The sequence below is a fragment of the Bufo gargarizans genome, chromosome 4, assembly GCF_014858855.1.
Source record: "Bufo gargarizans isolate SCDJY-AF-19 chromosome 4, ASM1485885v1, whole genome shotgun sequence".
Lineage (NCBI taxonomy): Eukaryota > Metazoa > Chordata > Amphibia > Anura > Bufonidae > Bufo > Bufo gargarizans.
In genome coordinates, this window is record NC_058083.1 from 77,540,120 (window position 1) to 77,562,598 (window position 22,479).

At 49.2% G+C, this 22,479-nt stretch overlaps 2 protein-coding genes and 6 non-coding genes across 9 annotated transcripts in view; 1 reads left to right on the forward strand and 7 right to left on the reverse strand.

Annotated features, from left to right (window-relative positions):
* Nucleotides 1-245: 245 nt before the first annotated feature.
* Nucleotides 246-13,028, reverse strand: RPS7 (ribosomal protein S7). 2 transcript variants are annotated; one of them, XM_044291480.1, is made up of 7 exons: nt 12,951-13,028; nt 12,027-12,108; nt 9,136-9,207; nt 7,994-8,137; nt 5,694-5,758; nt 3,685-3,835; nt 246-356 (listed from the first exon to the last, which is right to left on the reverse strand). In XM_044291480.1, exons 2-7 carry the CDS (start codon nt 12,099-12,101, stop codon nt 279-281), a joined length of 585 nt encoding a protein of 194 aa, XP_044147415.1. In that variant the 5' UTR covers nt 12,102-12,108; nt 12,951-13,028; the 3' UTR covers nt 246-278. The 2 variants fall into 2 exon arrangements, with proteins under 2 accessions (XP_044147415.1, XP_044147414.1); XM_044291479.1 differs by having other exon boundaries at nt 3,682-3,835.
* Nucleotides 2,407-2,628, reverse strand: LOC122937025. The gene has a single exon (XR_006389448.1). It is a non-coding gene; the product is annotated as a small nucleolar RNA SNORA73 family (small nucleolar RNA).
* LOC122937029 lies at nt 3,974-4,196 on the reverse strand. Its single transcript, XR_006389452.1, has one exon. It is a non-coding gene; the product is annotated as a small nucleolar RNA SNORA73 family (small nucleolar RNA).
* LOC122937026 lies at nt 7,141-7,362 on the reverse strand. Its single transcript, XR_006389449.1, has one exon. It is a non-coding gene; the product is annotated as a small nucleolar RNA SNORA73 family (small nucleolar RNA).
* On the reverse strand, nt 8,623-8,844 carry LOC122937024. The gene has a single exon (XR_006389447.1). It is a non-coding gene; the product is annotated as a small nucleolar RNA SNORA73 family (small nucleolar RNA).
* LOC122937023 lies at nt 9,277-9,498 on the reverse strand. Its single transcript, XR_006389446.1, has one exon. It is a non-coding gene; the product is annotated as a small nucleolar RNA SNORA73 family (small nucleolar RNA).
* Nucleotides 12,184-12,405, reverse strand: LOC122937027. Its single transcript, XR_006389450.1, has one exon. It is a non-coding gene; the product is annotated as a small nucleolar RNA SNORA73 family (small nucleolar RNA).
* A 154-nt stretch (nt 13,029-13,182) lies between the features above and the next one.
* The window catches only part of RNASEH1 (ribonuclease H1), a 58,164-nt gene continuing 48,867 nt past the window's right edge, over nt 13,183-22,479 (forward strand). Inside the window, exon 1 of the mRNA XM_044291477.1 lies at nt 13,183-13,205. The gene's annotated coding sequence lies outside the window, so the exon portion shown is untranslated. The remainder of the gene's footprint in view (nt 13,206-22,479) is intronic.

A 22,479-nucleotide genomic window follows, 5' to 3' on the forward strand; every position in this document is an offset into this window, starting at 1 on the left:
GCTCAATACTCTCTTCCAGGGCATAACATTCTTCTGACAAAACTGCAGATCGCAAGCACCACCTTGCTTATTCTTGGAATGAAGTGCTGCCCAGCTCCAGGAAAAAAAAACCTGGAAAGCACAGATTTAGCCTGTGTGATGTACTGTATATGTAGATGTGATCGGTGTTAAAAAAACAACCAAAGTTACAGGGTAATAACTGCCAGAAGCTAGGGCTTCTACAAAAAGTACAACACAAACAAAAATAACAAGTACTTTTTATTATATCATGTTGCACTTTACAGCTGGAATTCTGGGAATTCAAAAACCACATCTTTGCCTGTGAGTTTCTTGTAGACACCAGAAAATGTTTCAACCTTGATGGGGAAAAGAGAAAAAAAAAAAAGTTATAAAAAGTATTCAGGAGGGAACCAAGAACTCGTGCGACAATTCCCCACACCTCCTACAATACCATAAGCAGAGGTAAATGTGCATTCACAGCAGCGATCCAAATGTGTATATGTACCTTATTGAACCTTGCCGTCACTTTTCTGCATGTGCCAATACTCCATTGTATGCTGGTACTTCTATTCAGGGTGGGTTAGGGAGCCCTAAATAAATCTTATGAAGATGAGCTTGCCCTGGCTGGTGGCACTGCTCAGTGTTAAACTCGCTCAAACCAGAGCGCTTCGTGACATCACTAAACTGAGTTACAGGTATCTTGTCGTCAAAAAAATCTCCAATGCATTTCGGATAATTGTAATCCTTTGAAAGATAATTATTCAAAATGTGTTGGAGCTTTTTTTTGGCACTCCGATACCTGTAACTCAGTTTAGTAAGGTAGGATGGCTTGGCCCTCTTGCACCAGTTAGATAGGTGCTGTGGTTGTGGGTTCCTAGCCCGCAGAAACGTCAACATAGAAACTTCAGCACTCCAATCAATATGGTGATATCCAGGAGTCTGTCTTATGCAAGGCAACTCAAAAGGTGATAGTGTGATGTGTCGTCAACTTAGACCTTTTTCAAACACAAGTTGCCAGAGAGATTAGGGAGAAAGGATAGAAGATGTATTGAGCTGGTAGATGTGTATCCACACCATGAGTAACACTAGTTATGCTAAGTCAGTGTTACTCATGGCGTGGATACACATGAGTTGAGCTGGTAGACATTTATCCCTTTTCCCTAATCTCTGGCAACTTGTGTTCGAAAAAGGTCTAAAGCTACTTTCACACTAGCAGCAGGATGGATCCGACAGGCTGTTTACTCTGTCGGATCCGTCCTGCTGCCATTTCACCGTGCCGCCGCTCTGTCCATTGACTATAAAGTGGACGAGGCAGAGCTCCGGAGCAGCACAGCGAAAGGCTGCCTGACTAAAAGTACTGCATGTCCGACTTTAGTCCAGCGGCCTCTCATCGCGAACTGCTGTGCTGCGCTGGGGCTCCGCCCCCATTATAGTCAATGGGGACAGAGTGACGAAATGGTGGCAGGACGGATCAGACAGGGTGAACAGCCTGTCGGATCCGTCCTACCGCTAGTGTGAAAGTAGCCCAAGTTGACCAAACTGCAACACTCCCCTTTGAGTTGCCTTGCATAAGAAAAATAAAGACTTCTTGATATCACCATATTCATTGCAGTGCTGAAGTTTCCATGTCAGCATAACTCTGCTTCGTGACGTCACTAAACTCTGGTTTGAGCGCAAGTTAGCGAGTTTAACACTGAGCGGTGCCACCGGCCGGGGCAAGCTCATTGCGATAGATAACCATGGTGCGGTAGTGAATTGAAGCTTCTCACTCACCGCTCCATGGCCTCCTGACTGCACTGGCCAGGGCCTTGCGTGCACACAGTCAGGAGACAATCGCGCTGGCTGACGCTGTGTGTGACGTCAGGTCCCAACCAGTGCATGCTGGGAAGACAACGGGGGTCCATCTACTGCAGACTCCATCAGCCAGCCACACACCCTGCAGGAAAGGTACGTATATTAGCAGGGGCCTGAATCTACTGGGGGGGGGGGGGTGGCTATGGCATGGGACTGATGGCACTGGCTGTGGGACACTTCATCTTTACACTGTTTGGAAAAAAATCTGTTACACAATTTACACATCTTAAAAATTTCTTGAACAGTTTTGTAATTTGTATACATACAGAATATATCACAATATATTGTTATATCACATGCTTCAAATTACATTGTGGTCTAAAATCTATATCGCATCACCTAGCCCTAACATACACATTTGAATCGATTCTGTGAATGCACGTTTACCTCTGCTTATGGTATTGTAAGTGGTGTGGGGAATTGTCGCACGGGACCATACTATTGATATTAGTTTTCCTGTTTTTGCAGCAGTACCGCAGCATCAGCTACAAGTTTACATAGGATAAAAGCACCAGTGTAATAGTTTTTAAAAGAAACTTTTCTAGAAAATATTTTTGTATCCTGCATGGTTTGTCTCCTCAGTCATCGCTCAAGAGCTCTGAGAAGTTGTAGGAATATACAGGACACTGTCCACAGCAGCCAGAAGACTGGGGACAGGCATGATCTCCAACGTCGTGGAACGGGACTGTACGTCACTGCGCCACAAGACGCTACGCTCCCATACGCCACAAGGACAGAGCCTGCAGGAGCGACCCTACAGGATATCCACGTTGGTTAAGACAACACTCCCTCAAAAAGCTATGAAATAAAGAATGCAAGTCAATTCTAAGCACTAAGCAACACCTTCACAGGATAGGGTTGTGGGTAGATTGTGATAAGCTATCCAGAGTATACATGCACCCTGCGACTCACTGCAATGGCACATCTGCCTAGCAGAAGGGAGTGACCCCTCCTTACATAATTCCAGACACTAATCACAGGAGATCCTTCTGAAGTGACCCCACAGGCAGGGAAACCAGGCAACAACTGCAGTGCAAATAAGGGTTTTCTGACATTTAACTACAGGATAGATCATCCGCATCTGATCGTGGAGGTCTGACACAAGAGACCCCCACCAATCAGCTGTTTGAAAAGGCACCAGCACTTCTGCGAGCGCCGCGGCCTTCTTGCAGTTCAAGCACAGCGCCGTACATTGCAGTACAATATCTGCACATTTTCTATGAAGGATATGGATGGACCAAGTCTTCTACAGCAAGAAATTCTACCCAATCTGGCTAACAGACAAAGATAGAAAAGGGAGCCCCCCCCCCCCCCCCCCAACCAATTTTGTAATTCGATTGAGGGCACAGCCACACCAATGCTGCAGATTTTTGGTAGCAGAATTGCATCTGGAAAAAGCCACAGCATTTAAGCAGCAGACAAGATTAACAAACGAAGAGACTTCGGTTTGGATGTAACAGCCGAAGCTCGCTTCCCTCATCTGCTGCTTTCAACCATGGCACTGCAAATGTTACAAGTAGAGGAGGCAAGGAATTGTCCAAAAACAGCCTGAGAAAGAAAAGTGGCAACCAATGCAGAAACTGACTGCTGGCCACCAGAAAGATGCATGAAATACAGAAAATCTGGTCTTTGATATGTGAACATTTATGCTTTAAGGATGCTTTGATACAGCCAAAATAGCAGGGGTTGGTAGAGCAACGCTTTAGGAAATGACACTAGCCAGGACAATATATTCCACAGCTGTAGAAATCCCCCTAAGTGCCTTTGTAGACCTGACCAGAAACCAGATGATACAAGAGCCAATGAACTTTACCGAATTCAAACTACTACCTTGTGTTCAACATTGTTCTGTTGTGCCTTGTCCAGATGGACTTTGATGAGCCGACTGCCGTCCAACTTCACACGGATCCTCTTGCCCACAATTTCACTTGGGAACACCAAGTCTTCAAGGATGGCATCATGTACTGCTGTCAGGGTACGACTATGAAAAATTAAATCTTGTGTTTATGATGCCAGGGCAATTCTTTATGACAAGGGAAACAATTATACAAAATAGTATTTTTTTTTTTTTATGTGATTTTCCATATGACTGGACTTTTCTAACCCTCAATATATTTAGAAGTGTATCCTGCATGGTTTGTCTCCTCGGTCACAGCTCGAGAGCTCTGAGAAGTTGTAGGAATATACAGGACGCCGTCCACACCATCCAGAAGACTGGGGACGGGCATGATCTCCAACGTCGTGGAACGGGACTGTACGTCACTGCGCCACAAGACGCTACGCTCCCATACGCCACAAGGACAGAGCCTGCGGGAGCGACCCCTACAGGATATCCACGTTGGGGCCACAAGCCAGAGGACCTATATAGGCAAACACTACAGAAACTGCATAAAATCAGGTGAAAAACATGAGAATACAATGCAAAACTGGATAATGGTCAGAGGGCATGGTGCCGAAACCACAGCATTTTCTACCAGCATATATAATCGGGTTCCAGAAACCTCATTTGAACAGGACCTGTCACCACTCCTGACATGTCAGGTTCTGCAGTATCGTTGCTTATGTGGCGTCCACTTACTATGTGGTGCCATTTTTCTGTTATTCCTATTAGAAGCTACAAATAAATTGATTTACACTATACAGTGAGGGCAGTATACATGCAGGGACACCCCCCTTGACAAGGGGAATGGGAACACCCAGTAGTACATTTATCCTTAAACTGCCAACTCTAAAACACCCCCAAACTTGCATTCTGACACTGTGCTCCCATAAACCAGCAAAAAGATTTCTTGAGAGGACTCCAATTCATTTTACTGCCGTTGTCGAAGGCCAGCGTCAGAACGCATATGAATATGAAGATAAAAATTACAAAACCAGACTTTACGTCAGTTATACTACTCGCTGCTTGTAATAGTTGGGGGTGTTTTGGAGCTGACAGATTCCCTTTAACCCCTTCCAACCTCTGCCATACATGTATGATGGAAGTCATGTCTTTAAACATGGCACCCGAACAATTACAACACATGGCGATCAAGGGAGCCGTTCATTCACGTGGAAGGTCCATAGAAACACAGTGAACCTCCCATAGGTTACACAAAGACTAAAAAAAAAAGTGGTATGGCTATAATGGTACTGACCCAGAGAATGAATAGGTCAGTTTTAGTGCAAGGGGAACGTAGAAACAAAACTGCCATAATAGCGTTCCCCCTGAATTTTACACCATTTGGAATTTTCCAGCGTCCCACTGCATCATATGCAGTATTAAATGGTGTCATTAGAAAGCACAACTTGTCCCACAAAACAAGCCCCCATTATAGCTATGCGAGCTAGGGGGCTCCAGAAGGAAGCCAAAAAATGCAAGTGCTAAAAAAGGAAAATCCCAGGGTCTTGAAGGGGTTAGTCTTACAGGGATAATGGACAACATAGTTAGAAGAAAATAAGGCCCAAATTTGCCGAGGGAACAAGCATTTATTGCAATATTTCAGAAAAGGTTGGTCTTTAAAAAAAAAAAAAAGTTTGTCACATGTGGATTTTGACACATTCAGCACAGAAATACAAAATCTGCATCAAATACTTTCATGTGTCCAAGTAGCCTAAAAGTTCATATTCTCACCACTCCCGATGAGAAAACTAAAATGTATGCCGGTAGAAAAAGCACATGCTGATGGTAGTTTAGTATGGTCAAAAATGCTGAGCTTTCCTCTGACATGCATAGTATTACACTGTGCTAGATTATACCTGTGGATTTCATTTAGTATGTTTTTCAAAGTCTCATTTACTCAGAGCAAGTTTGACACCAGTCTATGATAGAATGGCCCCCAAACATAATTAAACCTTACCTTCTGGGACGCTTCTGCTTGTTTTTCGTGCGGCTTTTCCTTGTTGGTTTGGGCAAGATCCTTCTCTGCAAAGAATAAAAATGAATGCTTGCAGTATCTCACAAATTACCAATGCTTCTGAAGTATTTTAAATAACATGTACATCATGTACTTAAATTCTATCAATCTAAAATGAAGTTTAATACTATTCTCTGGGAGCCAGGAATTCTATCTAGAGACACCTTGTTCTTGTCACGGTAGTTGGAATGTGGACCTTCAATACACATACATGCTCAGATGGGCCTGTTACGTGTGGGATTAGGAGAAATAGCCATCAGTCCACAGCTAAAGGTGTATAGGCATATTTAGCAGATAAGCAAAAACAATGCAACAGCACTCTGCAAACAAAGGAATAGTGCAACTCGTACAGAAAATGTACTAATTCTACGTTATAAATGACTCAGCAAATACATTTTGTACAAAGGTAATTGTGCCTGTCCACCAGCGTCAAGGTGATCTCTTTAGGACAGGAACCTACACTAAATACTACCTCCGCTGGTGCTGTACTGGCCTCCATTAAATTCAGGTTCCACATGCATGCCAAGCCCACTCTATTTTGCCTCTCGTGGTGTCAAAAGGCTTACAAAAAACATGTGGAGCCTGCATTCCCTAAATAGAGGCCATTTTTACACCAAACAGGTATAGTGTGGGCTCAGCATGCATGTGGAACCTGTAGTCCCTTAAATATAAGAGGCCAGTATGGCACCAGAGGTAGTATTTAGTGTAGGTTCCTGTCCAAGAGATACCCTTGTCAGTGGTGGACAGGCACAAATAATTTTGTACAAAATGTATTTGCCAATAATTTTAGCACATTTTCTATAGGAGTATGGCGCTATTGTATTTACAATATTATTTGTGTTTGCAGAGTGCTGTTGCATTGTGTTTATTTTTGCTCTTGTGCTTTCAGCCATGGTGACGTGCACTTACACACAGGGTTAGTCAGCACATCCAAGATTTTGCAGATAGCTGTGCATAGTACAGCACTTGGTATACATTAGATCTGCACAGTTGTGTCCTGTTCCCAGAACTTCCCTCCCGTGACTTAAAATGGCTGCTTTTGACTTCGCTTCCCAGCAATTAAGGGTATAACTAATTCAAAGGCGACAGCCAATACGGCATCATTTCCTGTTAACTAAGGGCAAAATAAGGCCTCATGTACACAGCTGTGTTTTGCAGTCCACAAGCCACATATCTCAGCTGTGAGCGCAACACCGCCTACCCCACAGCTAAAGAAAAGGCTGATTTAACTTCCACAAAGCAGACAACAGGACAGGTTCTATTTTTTTGGCAGGATGGACTTACAGGCGTGTAGTTTGCATCTGTGCTGTGACCCCACTGAGATGAAACTACAGCCATGTTCATGAGGCCTAATAGTCTGAATAAAAGGGCACACTACATTTGAATTAACACTTGTATCCTGCATGGTTTGTCTCCTCGGTCACCGCTCGAGAGCTCTGAGAAGTTTTAGGAATATACAGGACGCCGTCCACACCAGCCAGAAGACCGGGGACGGGCATGCTCTCCAACGTCGTGGAACGGGACTGTACGTCACAGCCCCACAAGACGCTACGCTCCCATACGCCACAAGGACAGAGCCTGCAGGAGCGACCCCACAGGATATCCACGTTGGTTAAAAGTTATATATTTAGTTGACTCCACAGAGAAAATGTACTGACCAAGTGGTGGTTTCACAATTTTGGGTGAGCATCAGGCAAATTTTACCTACCAGACGACTCAGTGGGGAATTTAGAGATTTGTGGACAACTTGCCTATGAAGCCAGTCACTGTCAAGAAAATGAAATTTAATCCAGCATTCAATTGCTAGTGCTTCAAGACTGATCCAAATCTCAGCAAGTTCTTGCTTGTAAACCCTGCCCACCTTTGCCCTGACTGACAGTTCACATTTCTCGACATTGGTTTCAACAGAAATATCAGGCACCAAACATTCAGCCCAACGCAGGAACAGCATCAGTGTAATGCACATGCAGGGTTCTCAAGTTGACAGAGCTCTTGCTGGGACTGGACCAGATAAAAGTTCACATTTTTAATTAATAAAACAAAGTTCTAAGAACAGAAAATAGGAAACGTGTCCACATTCCCTACCGAGACCTGGGAGTCGCTTGGTACTCACAATTAACCTGATAGACCAACTAGGACAACCATATATTTCTAAAGGGACTTGACTGCTGGAGAAACTTTGCCTCCTCCCTGTAGATCTACACGTCATTACAGGGGGGGACTGAACATTGCATGGCACATACCTGAGCAATAAAGACTACATGCTTGCCACTGAACTTTTTCTCCAGCTCGCGCACCAGCCTGACTTGGATCTTCTGGAAAGATTTCAGCTGAGGGACTGGAACGAAGATGATTATTGCTTTTCTACCACCTCCAACTTCAATTTCCTGTGAGAAACAACAACATGTAGCTACCACTGGTGTCCCCCAAAACACACGCCATTTCATAACTGAATATCCTAGATTCTGCATCTACTGCAGTTTTATAGAAACTGAATTCATAAAATGTGATAAGTAGTATTGAGCGAACTTGTTATTAAGTTCGGCGTACAAGGTTCGGGTTATCTAAGAACTACGCTATGGATCCTGGTACCATGGACCATATAAGTTATGGTCCAAGGTAGCGGAATCCATAACGTGGAAAGCAGTGGGGACCAGAAAAGACAAAGACCGCTCACCAGTGGAGGCAAGCAGTGCTTTGCCATTTTATTAATTATCCACCCAGAAAACACCTACTTTCCTTCCAGTTCAGTGCTCTCCCTCTCGGATGTATTAATGAGCCGATTACTATTATCACGAGTATTTAACAGTTCTCGGACATGTTACTAGAAAACATGTAACCCACAGTAACAAATACTAGTGCAGACTGAATTCATTGTATCCTGCATGGTTTGTCTCCTCGGTCACAGCTCGAGAGCTCTGAGAAGTTGTAGGAATATACAGGACGCCGTCCGCACCAGCCAGAAGACCAGGGACGGGCATGATCTCCAACGTCGTGGAACGGGACTGTACGTCACTGCGCCACAAGACGCTACGCTCCCATACGCCACAAGGACAGAGCCTGTGGGAGCGACCCCACAGGATATCCACGTTGGATGAAGCCCTTTAGGAAATCTTGAACGCATGTTAAGCACTGTTATATTAGTGCTAGAGGTGACCTAATTTAAGTCGTACCTGCAGTTAGTAATCGCCACATAAATGGGGGAAGGGTGATGTATATCAGCCAAGGGGAGCACAACTTTTAAATAATCTTTGACAGGCTCAAAAGTCACAAGTAATCACCTTATGTGTACTGACCAATTGACCACCCCCTCTCCCCCAGTCCAGCCACTGTGCTGGACACTAGAAACAGAAGACATAGCCCAGCACACGGAGTCAGGTTGTACCTTAGCTGCAGTAATGTTTAGTTCCCTTAACTGAGCTTTCAGGTCTGAATTCATTTCCAGCTCCAGCAGAGCCTAGAAGGAAAAGAAGGAGATTGAATGATCTGTAGTTCACCAACAAAAGACATTATCAAAGAAATACTTTCATGTATCCTGCATGGTTTGTCTCCTCAGTCATTGCTCGAGAGCTCTGAGAAGTTGTAGGAATATACAGGACGCCGTCCACAACAGTCAGACGACCGGGGACAGACATGATCTCCAACGTCGTGGAACGGGATTGTACGTCACTGCGCCAAAAGACGCTACGCTCCCATACGCCACAAGGACAGAGCCTGTGGGAGCGACCCCACAGGATATCCACGTTGGGTTATAGTCAAGGGATGGTGAGAACATCTGCAGTGTAGTGAACAGCATCAAACAAAGACACATCAACGTATCTTCCGACATTAGACATGTGAAAGGATGCCATCAGTTCTCATGGGACAGGAACCAAACTGATTCCCAAACCCAAGTGGTGTCCACAGAACTGCCAGGCAATCCCTTTCTTTGTGACCCTTATCAGAAGGACTACGCCCCTGCATCACTAAAATCAGCAATCTAGGAGTACAGGCTCTTTATGGGGTTAGAAGCATTTCACCATTCTGCAGGCCCACTGTGAAGACCACACACTGTATAAATGAGAAGACAAACAACGCCATAATGGGATTACTGCGGTTTGAAGGGAGTCTTTCACCTAATCTGAGCGTTTTAGACTGCTCAGATCAGGTTATAGACTCTTTAACCCTCATTACGATCATACCCGTTTCTTATGTGTCCCTCGCCCAGATAATGAAAATAATACTTTTTAAACTTATGCAAATTACCTTCTGAAGGTGCCCAGAGGCGGCGTTACTGGGCGATGTGCCCAGAAAAACACACCTCCAGCCGGCGGACGTCACGAGCGGCACCAGAGGACGGCGGGCTGGGAACTGGCCCACACCTGCGCACTGCTCTGCCCATTATGGGCAGAGGAACATCCTTTCATATTGCGCATGCGCCAGCCAGCTGTCTTTAGTTGGCCGGCGCATGCGCAATATGAAAAGCTGTTCACCTGCCCATAATGGGCAGAGCAGTGCGCAGGTGCGGGCCAGTTCCCAGCCCGCCGTCCTCTGGTGCCGCTCGTGACGTCCGCCGGCTGGAGGTGTGTTTTTCTGGGCACATCGCCCAGTAACACCGCCCCTGGGCACCTTCAGAAGGTAATTTGCATAAGTTTAAAAAGTATTATTTTCATTATCTGGGCGAGGGACACATAAGAAACGGGTATGATCGTAATGAGGGTTAAAGAGTCTATAACCTGATCTGAGCGGTCTAAAACGCTCAGATTAGGTGAAAGACTCCCTTTAAAGGGTTGTCTGGTTCTTACAAGAGCCATAAATGTTATAAAATACAAACAAACCCCACCCGCCTCTTCAATGCTCCACCAATCCAGCACAGATGCTCCAGTCGTGCCCATGGTCAGATGCAGTACTACCGGCATCACGGCACATGTCTGAGGCTGTGAGGTGCCAATATACTGTCACTGCTGGCAGCCTGTGCTTAACTATGGGCTCTGGATTCCTCAGATGGACTGATGAGGGGAGTAGTGTGTTTATTGCATGATATGACAGTGTGGCTTTCCTTCAGAATAAGACGACCGCTTTCAGCATAAAAAAATACCCTACTGGATGTAACTGCCGCATGTGGACAAAACCCTGCCGCACACGGCCGCTAATCTATGCACCATATTGAAGGTAAGGCTACAGTTTCACCTCTAAAATTGTGCAGCCATTGGCTCCTACGGGTCATCAGGGCTTCCATGGCACACTGCTGCTGTGGCACGTTAAGCCCAGCCTTACCCAACTTTCTAAGGATACTTTCATACTAGCGTTTCTTTTCCGGCACCGAGTCCCGTCCTAGAGGCTCTGTACCGGAAAACAACTGATCAGTTTTATCCTAATGCATTCTGAATGGAGAGCAATCTGTTCAGGAGGTCTTCAGTTCAGTAACTGTACGGTTTTTGGCCAGAGAAAATATCGCAGCATGCTGCAGTTTTCTCTCCAGCCAAAAATCCCAAACACTCGCCGGAAGGCCTGAACCAGCATTAAAACTGCTGCATTCATAGATCGGTTCTTCCGGTCCGCATCTGGATTGCAGGATCCGGCAGGCAGTTCCGGCGACGGTACTGCCTGCCGGAATCCTCTGCTGCAAGTGTGAAAGTACCCCAATACCCTCTGTTTCAAGGTCTCAGCTATGTCCAGCTGCTGGATCTTCACGCATGATTATCGGGCACACGCGTTCATAGGCACGCTCATTCCCAATAACCAGCCAGTATAATGTCCGCTGATTGGCATCTAACATCAGGATGACAGACGCCCAGTTACACCTCTAATCAGGAACTAGCTGTCTATAAGGCCTCGCGCACACAACCATATCTTTGGTCCTTGCCTAATTTGCATTTTTTTCTTGCGTGGATCAAACATGGGACAGCATACAGATGTGCAAGAGGTCTAATCAAGAGGACTGAATGGGGGAGGAAGGACTGCGGTACCAATCGTTCCTCCCACATTCAGTCTGCATCACCCCGTGTGGTTAGGCCAGTGAAAACGAGCGCCAATGGATGCATTTCCATCCATCGGCACTTGCACTACATGAACATCGGGCAGTGTAGTAATAGTACCCCAGCCACATGTGTTGTATGACTTCAATAGCGCCCTGGCACAAGGACATTACACTGCAATCTACCCGACATGTGCCACCAGGAGCTGTGTCAGCCGCCAACCACAACTCATTGCTGGGGCTTTCAAAGGCTAAGTCCACAGATGGGTGGGCTCGGCTACCCACCAGAAGGTCCGCTGGCGACCTGATGTAGCACTCACCTGGGAGATGCCAGACTCAAACTCGTCTGGCTTTTCGCCATTAGGCTTCACGATTTTGGCGCTCGTGCTGAACATGGCCTTTCTGGAAGAGAGAAGAGACACGTTAGTGGAGTCCTGATGCCCCCCCCATCACCCCCTCCCCACCCATTACACACAGTGCTGTATCCTGCATGGTTTGTCTCCTCGGTCACCGCTCGAGAGCTCTGAGAAGTTTTAGGAATATACAGGACGCCGTCCGCACCAGCCAGAAGACCGGGGACGGGCATGCTCTCCAACGTCGTGGAACGGGACTGTACGTCACTGCGCCACAAGACGCTACGCTCCCATACGCCACAAGGACAGAGCCTGCGGGAGCGACCCCACAGGATATCCACGTTGGGTTCAGATTATCAGTCATCCCTTTAAGGCTTCCCTATACTAAGCAGATCCAGTCTTATAGAATAGTAAGGGGGGGCTCTAAACAATCAATGGACTAGGACTATTACTATTTACAGTGTGACACCCTCTCCGGCACCATGACCACCATTAGCCAAGCAAGCCCTTAAAGGGGTACACACAACCGCCATTACAAGCCCCCACACATCTATAGAGACCTGAGGGACCTCGCACACTGCACAGCATGGCGGCCCGGCTCTACTGCACTGTAATAACCAGTCACTCCCTGCACACGGTACATTCTAGCACAGCGGCAGGACCACGTGACCTCCCCGCGCTGCCTCAGTCACCATCACCACCGCCCGCCGCACTCAAGTCTACAACCATCCGGCCCCATCCACCTCAGACACGGCGCTCCTCAGCCACATCCTCGCATCTGCGGGAAGAAGGGAGCCTTTACCGCCGGCGTGCGCAGCCATTTCGTGCCGCCAACCAAAGGAAGAGACAAATAAAAGAAACAATTGGCTCCGGACGAGTCGCCGCACTCACCGTCCTGTTTCAGTGACGGCCTAGGAAGAGAGCGAGATCCCGCGAGAGCGGCACAGATCTCGGCCGAACGCAAAGGATCGTGGGAAATCAGCGGCGAATATTTAACTGTGTTGCTCCACCCCTTTACGTCAGGAAGCTGGCGGAAGCGAGGCCACTAGTGAGGGCGGAAGTGGAGACGGGCGGAATAAAACTAATTCTTTTTTTTTTTTTTTAAGGGAATTGTGTTTTCAGCCAAAGGATTGCTATAAATATAAGGTAATATGAATCCATGGTGGCAGCTGTAGTATAGCATCCGATGCAGAAACCCAGGATCACGGGAGCTGCTGTGTAACTACAACTCCCAGCATGCACACCCACTCAGCTGTTCTTGTAACTCATATAGAAGTGAGAGGAGGATTCTGGGAGTTGTAGTTTCAGAACAGCAACCACAAGACGACGATGCAAGTAGTTTTTATTGCTGTTGCTTTGAAGTTAGTGGGTGGGAAAAGTAGCATATCCACCAGCTGGGATTTGCAGTTGAGAAAACTTGCTGCAGAATTGCCTACCGTAATCCGATCTCTACAGCTGTGCAGTGCAAAGATATGGATTATCTACCCTCAAGATAAAGTCTCTGTCACACGTCCCCGTTCATTGTAATGTGTGTATTCAGACATCAGTGTTTTAGCACGGTCCGTGGGTCCGTGTTTTTGGCACGGATGCAATACTCTATTTTGTCTGTGTTCACTGATCCATCACGCCCATTATAGTCTATGGGTCTGTGAAAGCCACGGATGCCATCCATGTTGCATCCATGTTTCACGGATCATTAGGAAGAGATTCTTCGAAAATAATTTTTCAGCGGTGCAGTCAGTGAAACACGGATGGCACATGGACAGCAAAAAACGGACACACGGATCCATCATGGACAGCTTCACAGATGCATCACTGACCACCTTCTCGTGGACTTCAGCATGGACACAGACGTGTGAATGAGGCTTAAAGGGGTTTGAATTAAGAAAATGAAAATACCGGTACTTAAATATTGCTTTCTTATAAATATATTCTCAAATACCTTTCATTAGTTATAATGGCTCGTTTTGTCCAGGGAGCAATCATAAGAGGAAATGAAATGGCCGCCGTCCTATTTGTGCACACAAAACCTGTCCTAATCACACAGGAGGACAAGTTACCCGTATTTTTCGCCCTATAAGACGCACCGACCCATAAGACGCACCTAGGTTTTTGAGGAGGAAAATAAGAAAAAAAATATTTAGAACCAAAAGGAGTGCTTTTGGTGGGCTTTGAACTAATGGTAGCCTGTGAATGACACTATTATGGGGGTCTGTGGATGGCACTGTTATGGGGGTCTGTGGATGGCACTGTTATGCGGGTCTGTGGCTGACACTGTTATGGGGGTCTGTGGCTGACACTGTTATGGGGGTCTGTGGCTGACACTGTTATGGGGTCTGTGGCCGACACTGTTATGGGGTCTGTGGCTGACACTGTTATGCGGGTCTGTGGCTGACACTGTTATGCGGGTCTGTGGCTGACACACTGTTATGGGGGTCTGTGGCTGACACTTTGATGGGGGCGTCTGTGGATGGCATAACACTGCTATGGGGGGGATCTGGGGGTGACATAGGATCTTATGCTATGTGTCATCCACAGACCCCCCCCATAGCAGTGTCAGCCACTGTGAATGACCCCCAATACAGGGGGTGGGGGCTGGCATCTACACTAGTTTTGTAATGGCAGCGGGGCCCAGTGCAGTCACTGTATTCTATTGCACCGAGCCCCGCTCACTGTACTAATCGTATCTACGGTAACTGCAGGCAGTGTTTAACTATAGAATATGTTCAATCCAGCAGCCTGTACTTACGACTGCAGGAGGCTGGGCGGGCACTGGCAGTGTAACTCACTATGTCACGTGCCCGCGCCGCCTGCTTCATTCATAAAGTGGGCGGAGCAGGCACGTGACGTAGGAAGTTATGCTGCCAGTGCCCATCCAGCCTTTTGCCTGCTATGGTCGTAAGTACAGGCTGCTGGATTGAATATATTCTATAGTTTAACATTGCCTGCAGTTACCGTAGATACGATTAGTACAGTGAGCGGGGCTCGGTGCAATAGAATACAGCGACTGCACCGGGCCCCATTGCCATTACAAAACTAGATGCTGGCCCGCCAGCCCCTCCTAGCTGATACACCTCCGACCGCGCTGTGCAGCATGCGGTGTATCAGTGTAAACGGCATTTGCCCCATAAGACGCACTGCCATTTTCCTCCCACTTTTTTGGGGGGGAGTGTGTCTTATAGGGTGAAAAATGCGGTACTTCACAACATTGAGGTAAAAAGCTGCCTCATCCTCCTCTCTGCTGTACTTGTCATGGATTATGATCTTGAATACAGATGATAGCTCAATCTCTGGGGAATTTATGAGGAGACATGAAGTACAGAGAGGACGGACTGTGGTAATTTGGGGCTGTGGTAATGGAGACTGTAAATAAGTGCTGCTGCCCATTAGCCACACCTCACCCTCCTTTCGTGTCTCCTCATCTCCATTCCCACAGAGATTCACCTATATTCAGGATCATTATTCCTGACAGGCAGAGCAGAGAGGAGGATGAGGCAGCACTATGGCTCATTGTGGTGAAGTAACTTGTCCTCCTGTGTGATTAGGACAGGTTTTGTTTGTACTGATAGGACGGCGGACATTTTATTTCTCCTAATGATTGCTCCCTAGACAAAATAAGCCATATAATTTATAACTAATTAAATGTTTTTGTGAATATATTTATTATAAAATAATATTTCAGTATTTTCATTTTTTTAATTCCTGGAGAACCCCCTTTAAATCATTAATATCAGATCAGCTTGGGTTCCGACTCCCTTCACCAGCACCAACTAGGATTGGCAACCCAAATTTTTCTTTTTTCTGGACAACTTATCCCAAAATCACTGACAAACATTTTTATGGACAAATTGAAAAAACATAATGATAAGGGTATATAAGGGTGGGGTCACATCACGTTTTATGCCTCCCTTTCGATGTATACGTTAGAAAAAAAAAAAGGATCCAAAAATGCAGTACACCACGTTCTTATGTCTGTGGAGGCTCCAGTCCTGGTTTTTGCTCACAGTGATTGATGGAGATCACTGACCAAAACACTGACATGTGAATGAGGCTTAGGCCCCTTGCACACGACCGTTTGTATTTTGGGTCCGCAAAAAACGAATCTGCAAAAAATACAGATGACATCCGTATTTTACGGAACGTAACAGCTGGCCCCTAATTGAACAGTACTATCCTTGTCCGTAATGCGGACAATAATAGGACGTTATATTTTTTGCAGAGATACGGACATACGTAAACGGAATGCACACAAAGTAACTTCATTATTATTTTTTTTGCGGATCCATTGAAGTGAATGGTTCCGCATACGGTCCGTAAAAAAACCGGAATGGACATGGAAATAAAATACGTTTGTGTGCAAGAGGCCTTAAGTCTGCAGGACAATGAGGGAGCTGCTGCAGAGCTGACAGGCAGCAGGAGGAGAGAAAATAGTAAAAATATATAGAAATGTGACATTCACAGGTCGTGCTCCATTTTTTCTGGAAGAGTAAAAATACTCCTCTTACCATTTTTGAGGAGTATTTTCAGCCGATGAGGAGTACGAAAGTTACAGTAATTCAGATAGTTAATACGAAGGGCTACATAACATTAAGGGGTTACTATTTATGCAGGGAAACCATTACTAGTATCTAGGTCACTGTTGCTCTGAGGGGGTCGGTACCACTGAGGTCACTGTTGCTCTGAGGGGGTCGGTACCACTGAGGTCACTGTTGCTCTGAGGGGGTCAGTACCACTGAGGTCACTGTTGCTCTGAGGGGGTCGGTACCACTGAGGTCACTGTTGCTCTGAGGGTGTCGGTACCACTGAGGTCACTGTTGCTCTGAGGGGTCGGCACCACTGAGGTCACTGTTGCTCTGAGGGGGTCGGTACCACTGAGGTCACTGTTGCTCTGAGGGGGTCGGCACCACTGAGGTCACTGTTGCTCTGAGGGGGTCGGCACCACTGAGGTCACTGTTGCTCTGAGGGGGTCGGCACCGCTGAGGTCACTGTTGCTCTGAGGGGTCGGACCACTGAGGTCACTGTTGCTCTGAGGGGGTCGGCACCAGCTGAGGTCACTGTTGCTCTGAGGGGTCGGTACCACTGAGGTCACTGTGCTCTGAGGGGGTCGGCACCACTGAGGTCACTGTGCTCTTGAGGGGGTCGGCACCACTGAGGTCACTGTTGCTCTGAGGGGGTCGGTACCACTGAGGTCACTGTTGCTCTGAGGGGGTCGGTACCACTGAGGTCACTGTTGCTCTGAGGGGGTCGGCACCGCTGAGGTCACTGTTGCTCTGAGGGGGTCGGTACCACTGAGGTCACTGTTGCTCTGAGGGGGTCGGCACCGCTGAGGTCACTGTTGCTCTGAGGGGGTCGGTACCACTGAGGTCACTGTTGCTCTGAGGGGGTCGGCACCGCTGAGGTCACTGTTGCTCTGAGGGGGTCGGTACCACTGAGGTCACTGTTGCTCTGAGGGGGTCGGTAACCACTGAGGTCACTGTTGCTCTGAGTGGGTCGGTACCACTGAGGTCACTGTTGCTCTGAGTGGGTCGGTACCACTGAGGTCACTGTTGCTCTGAGGGGGTCGGTACCACTGAGGTCACTGTTGCTCTGAGGGGGTCGGTACCACTGAGGTCACTGTTGCTCTGAGGGGGTCAGTACCACTGAGGTCACTGTTGCTCTGAGGGGGTCGGCACCACTGAGGTCACTGTTGCTCTGAGGGGGTCGGTACCACTGAGGTCACTGTTGCTCTGAGGGGGTCGGTACCACTGAGGTCACTGTTGCTCTGAGGGGGTCGGTACCACTGAGGTCACTGTTGCTCTGAGGGGGTCGGTACCACTGAGGTCACTGTTGCTCTGAGGGGGTCGTACCACTGAGGTCACTGTTGCTCTGAGGGGTCGGCACCACTGAGGTCACTGTTGCTCTGAGGGGGTCGGTACCACTGAGGTCACTGTTGCTCTGAGGGGGTCGGCACCACTGAGGTCACTGTTGCTCTGAGGGGGTCGGCACCACTGAGGTCACTGTTGCTCTGAGGGGGTCGGCACCGACTGAGGTCACTGTTGCTCTGAGGGGGTCGGTACCACTGAGGTCACTGTTGCTCTGAGGGGGTCGGTACCACTGAGGTCACTGTTGCTCTGAGGGGGTCGGTACCACTGAGGTCACTGTTGCTCTGAGGGGTCCGGTACACTGAGGTCACTGTTGCTCTGAGGGGTCGGTACCACTGAGGTCACTGTTGCTCTGAGGGGGTCGGCTACCACTGAGGTCACTGTTGCTCTGAGGGGGTCGTACCACTGAGGTCACTGTTGCTCTGAGGGGGTCGGTACCACTGAGGTCACTGTTGCTCTGAGGGGGTCGTACCACTGAGGTCACTGTTTGCTCTGAGTGGGTCGGTACCACTGAGGTCACTGTTGCTCTGAGGGGGTCGGCACCAGCTGAGGTCACTGTTGCTCTGAGGGGTCGGACCACTGAGGTCACTGTTGCTCTGAGGGGTCAGGTACCACTGAGGTCACTGTTGCTCTGAGGGGGTCGGCACCACTGAGGTCACTGTTGCTCTGAGGGGGTCGGTACCACTGAGGTCACTGTTGCTCTGAGGGGGTCGGTACCACTGAGGTCACTGTTGCTCTGAGGGGGTCCGGTACCACTGAGGTCACTGTTGCTCTGAGGGGGTCGGTACCACTGAGGTCACTGTTGCTCTGAGGGGGTCGGTACCACTGAGGTCACTGTTGCTCTGAGGGGGTCGGCACGCTGAGGTCACTGTTGCTCTGAGGTGGTCGGTACCACTGAGGTCACTGTTGCTCTGAGGGGTCGGCACCACTGAGGTCACTGTTGCTCTGAGGGGGGTCGGTACACTGAGGTCACTGTTGCTCTGAGGGGGTCGGCACCACTGAGTCACTGTTGCTCTGAGGGGGTCGGCACCACTGAGGTCACCTGTTGCTCTGAGGGGGTCGGTACCACTGAGGTCACTGTTGCTCTGAGGGGTCGGTACCACTGAGGTCACTGTTGCTCTGAGGGGGTCAGTACCACTGAGGTCACTGTTGCTCTGAGGGGGTACAGTCACCACTGAGGTCACTGTTGCTCTGAGGGGGTCGGTACCACTGAGGTCACTGTTGCTCTGAGGGGTCGGTACCACTGAGGTCCACTGTTGCTCTGATGGGTCGGTACCACTGAGGTCACTGTTTGCTCTGAGGGGTCGGTACCACCTGAGGTCACTGTTGCTCTGAGGGGTCGGTACCACTGAGGTCACTGTTGCTATGAGGGGGTCGGTTCTGACCCACTGAGGTCCATGTGTGCTCTGAGGGGTCGCACACACTGAGGTCACTGTTGCTCTGAGGGGGTCGGCACCACTGAGGTCACTGTGCTCTGAGGGGGTCGGACCGCTGAGGTCACTGTTGCTCTGAGGGGGTCGGTACCACTGAGGTCACTGTTGCTCTGAGGGGTCGGTACCACTGAGGTCCACTGTTGCTCTGAGGGGTCGGTACCACTGAGGTCACTGTTGCTCTGAGGGGTCGGTACCACTGAGGTCACTGTTGCTCTGAGGGGGTCGGCACCACTGAGGTCACTGTTGCTCTGAGGGGGTCGGTACCACTGAGGTCACTGTTGCTCTGAGGGGGTCGGCACCACTGAGGTCACTGTTGCTCTGATGGGGTCGGTACCACTGAGGTCACTGTTGCTCTGAGGGGGTCGGTACCACTGAGGTCACTGTTGCTCTGAGGGGGTCGGTACCACTGAGGTCACTGTTGCTCTGAGGGGGTCGGTACCACTGAGGTCACTGTTGCTCTGAGAGGGTCGGCACCACTGAGGTCACTGTTGCTCTGAGGGGTCGGTACCACTGAGGTCACTGTTGCTCTGAGGGGGTCGGTACCACTGAGGTCACTGTTGCTCTGAGGGGGTCGGTACCACTGAGGTCACTGTTGCTCTGAGGGGGTCGGCTACCACTGAGGTCACTGTTGCTCTGAGGGGGTCCGGCTACCACTGAGGTCACTGTTGCTCTGAGGGGGTCGGCACCACTGAGGTCACTGTTGCTCTGAGGGGGTCGGTACCCTGAGGTCACTGTTGCTCTGAGGGGGTCGGCACCGCTGAGGTCACTGTTTCTCTGAGGGGTCGGTACCACTGAGGTCACTGTTGCTCCTGAGGGGGTCGGTACCACTGAGGTCACTGTTGCTCTGAGGGGTCGGACCACTGAGGTCACTGTTGCTCTGAGGGGGTCGGTACCACTGAGGTCACTGTTGCTCTGAGGGGGTCGGCACCACTGAGGTCACTGTTGCTCTGAGGGGGTCGGTACCACTGAGGTCACTGTTGCTCTGAGGGGGTCGGTACCACTGAGGTCACTGTTGCTCTGAGGGGTCGGCACCACTGAGGTCACTGTTGCTCTGAGGGGGTCGGTACCACTGAGGTCACTGTTGCTCTGAGGGGGTCGGTACCACTGAGGTCACTGTTGCTCTGAGTGGGTCGGTACCACTGAGGTCACTGTTGCTCTGAGGGGGTCGTCACCACTGAGGTCACTGTTGCTCTGAGGGGGTCGGTACCACTGAGGTCACTGTTGCTCTGAGGGGGTCGGTACCACTGAGGTCACTGTTGCTCTGAGGGGGTCGGCACCACTGAGGTCACTGTTGCTCTGAGGGGTCGGTACCACTGAGGTCACTGTTGCTCTGAGGGGGTCGGTACCACTGAGGTCACTGTTGCTCTGAGGGGGTCGGTACCACTGAGGTCACTGTTGCTCTGAGGGGGTCGGTACCACTGAGGTCACTGTTGCTCTGAGGGGGTCGGTACCACTGAGGTCACTGTTGCGCTGAGGGGTCGGCACCACTGAGGTCACTGTTGCTCTGAGGGGGTCGGCACCACTGAGGTCACTGTTGCTCTGAGGGGGTCGGCACCCACTGAGGTCACTGTTGCTCTGAGGGGTCGGCACCACTGAGGTCACTGTTGCTCTGAGGGGGTCGGTCACCACTGAGGTCACTGTTGCTCTGAGGGGGTCGGTCACCCTGAGGTCACTGTTGCTCTGAGGGGTCGGTACCACTGAGGTCACTGTTGCTCTGAGAGGGTCAGTACCACTGAGGTCACTGTTGCTCTGAGGGGGTCGGTACCACTGAGGTCACTGTTGCTCTGAGGGGGTCGGTACCACTGAGGTCACTGTTGCTCTGAGGGGTCGGCACCACTGAGGTCACTGTTGCTTGAGGGGGTCGGCACCACTGAGGTCACTGTTGCTCTGAGGGGGTCGGTACCACTGAGGTCACTGTTGCTCTGAGGGGGTCGGTCACCACTGAGGTCACTGTTGCTCTGAGGGGTCGGTACCACTGAGGTCACTGTTGCTCTGAGGAGGGTCAGTACCACTGAGGTCACTGTTGCTCTGAGGGGGTCGGTACCACTGAGGTCACTGTTGCTCTGAGGGGGTCGGTACCACTGAGGTCACTGTTGCTCTGATGGGGGTCAGGCTACCACTGAGGTCACTGTTGCTCTGAGGGGTCGGCACCACTGAGGTCACTGTTGCTCTGAGGGGGTCGGTACCACTGAGGTCACTGTTGCTCTGAGGGGTCGGGGTCGGCACCACTGAGGTCACTGTTGCTCTGAGGGGTCGGTACCACTGAGGTCACTGTTGCTCTGAGGGGGTCGGTACCACTGAGGTCACTGTTGCTCTGAGGGGTCGGTACCACTGAGGTCACTGTTGCTCTGAGGGGGTCGGTACCACTGAGGTCACTGTTGCTCTGAGGGGGTCGGTACCACTGAAAAACAAGGTGCTCAGATCCGGGACCCCCACTATATTTCTCAGCAAGGCCACTCACCCCGCCAGTGAGGATCGCGCGCCTCCTTCCTACCTTCAGAGCGGTGTGTCATAAGCTCTGGCACCCGCTCAAACTGACCAATAACAAAGCTCCTCACTGTAAGGAGCCTTGTTACTGGTTGTTTCAGGCAGCAGCAGCATCGCTGCGCTGACTGTGCCGTTCACAGCGCTGAGGAATGGCAGGGAAAAGTCTAAGGCGTATCGGTATGCCTTAGACATTTTCGAGGGAGTAAAATGGCCTGAACAGGCGTCTATGATGCTTGTACAGGCGTTATTGCGACCTCTGGCGACATTATCATCAATGTACGGACCCATGTAATAAAATGATGTTATTTTTACCACACAGTGAACGCTGTGAATACATTTCACAAAATAATGCAAAAATTGTTGTTTTTTAATCTTTCCCCCTAAAAATAAAATAATAAAAGTTGTTTACTACACTACTTATACCCCAAAATGGTTCCTAAAAAACCTACAACTAATCCCGCAAAATAAAAATTTTGAAGAAAAAATTTAAAAGTTATGACTGCTAGAACACAAAAGGGAAAAATATTATTAGCCCAGATTTTTGCTAATCTGACATGTGTCCCTTTATGTGCTAATAACTTTGGAACACTTTTACTTATCCAAGCCGTTCTGAGATTGTTTTCTCGTGACACATTGTAC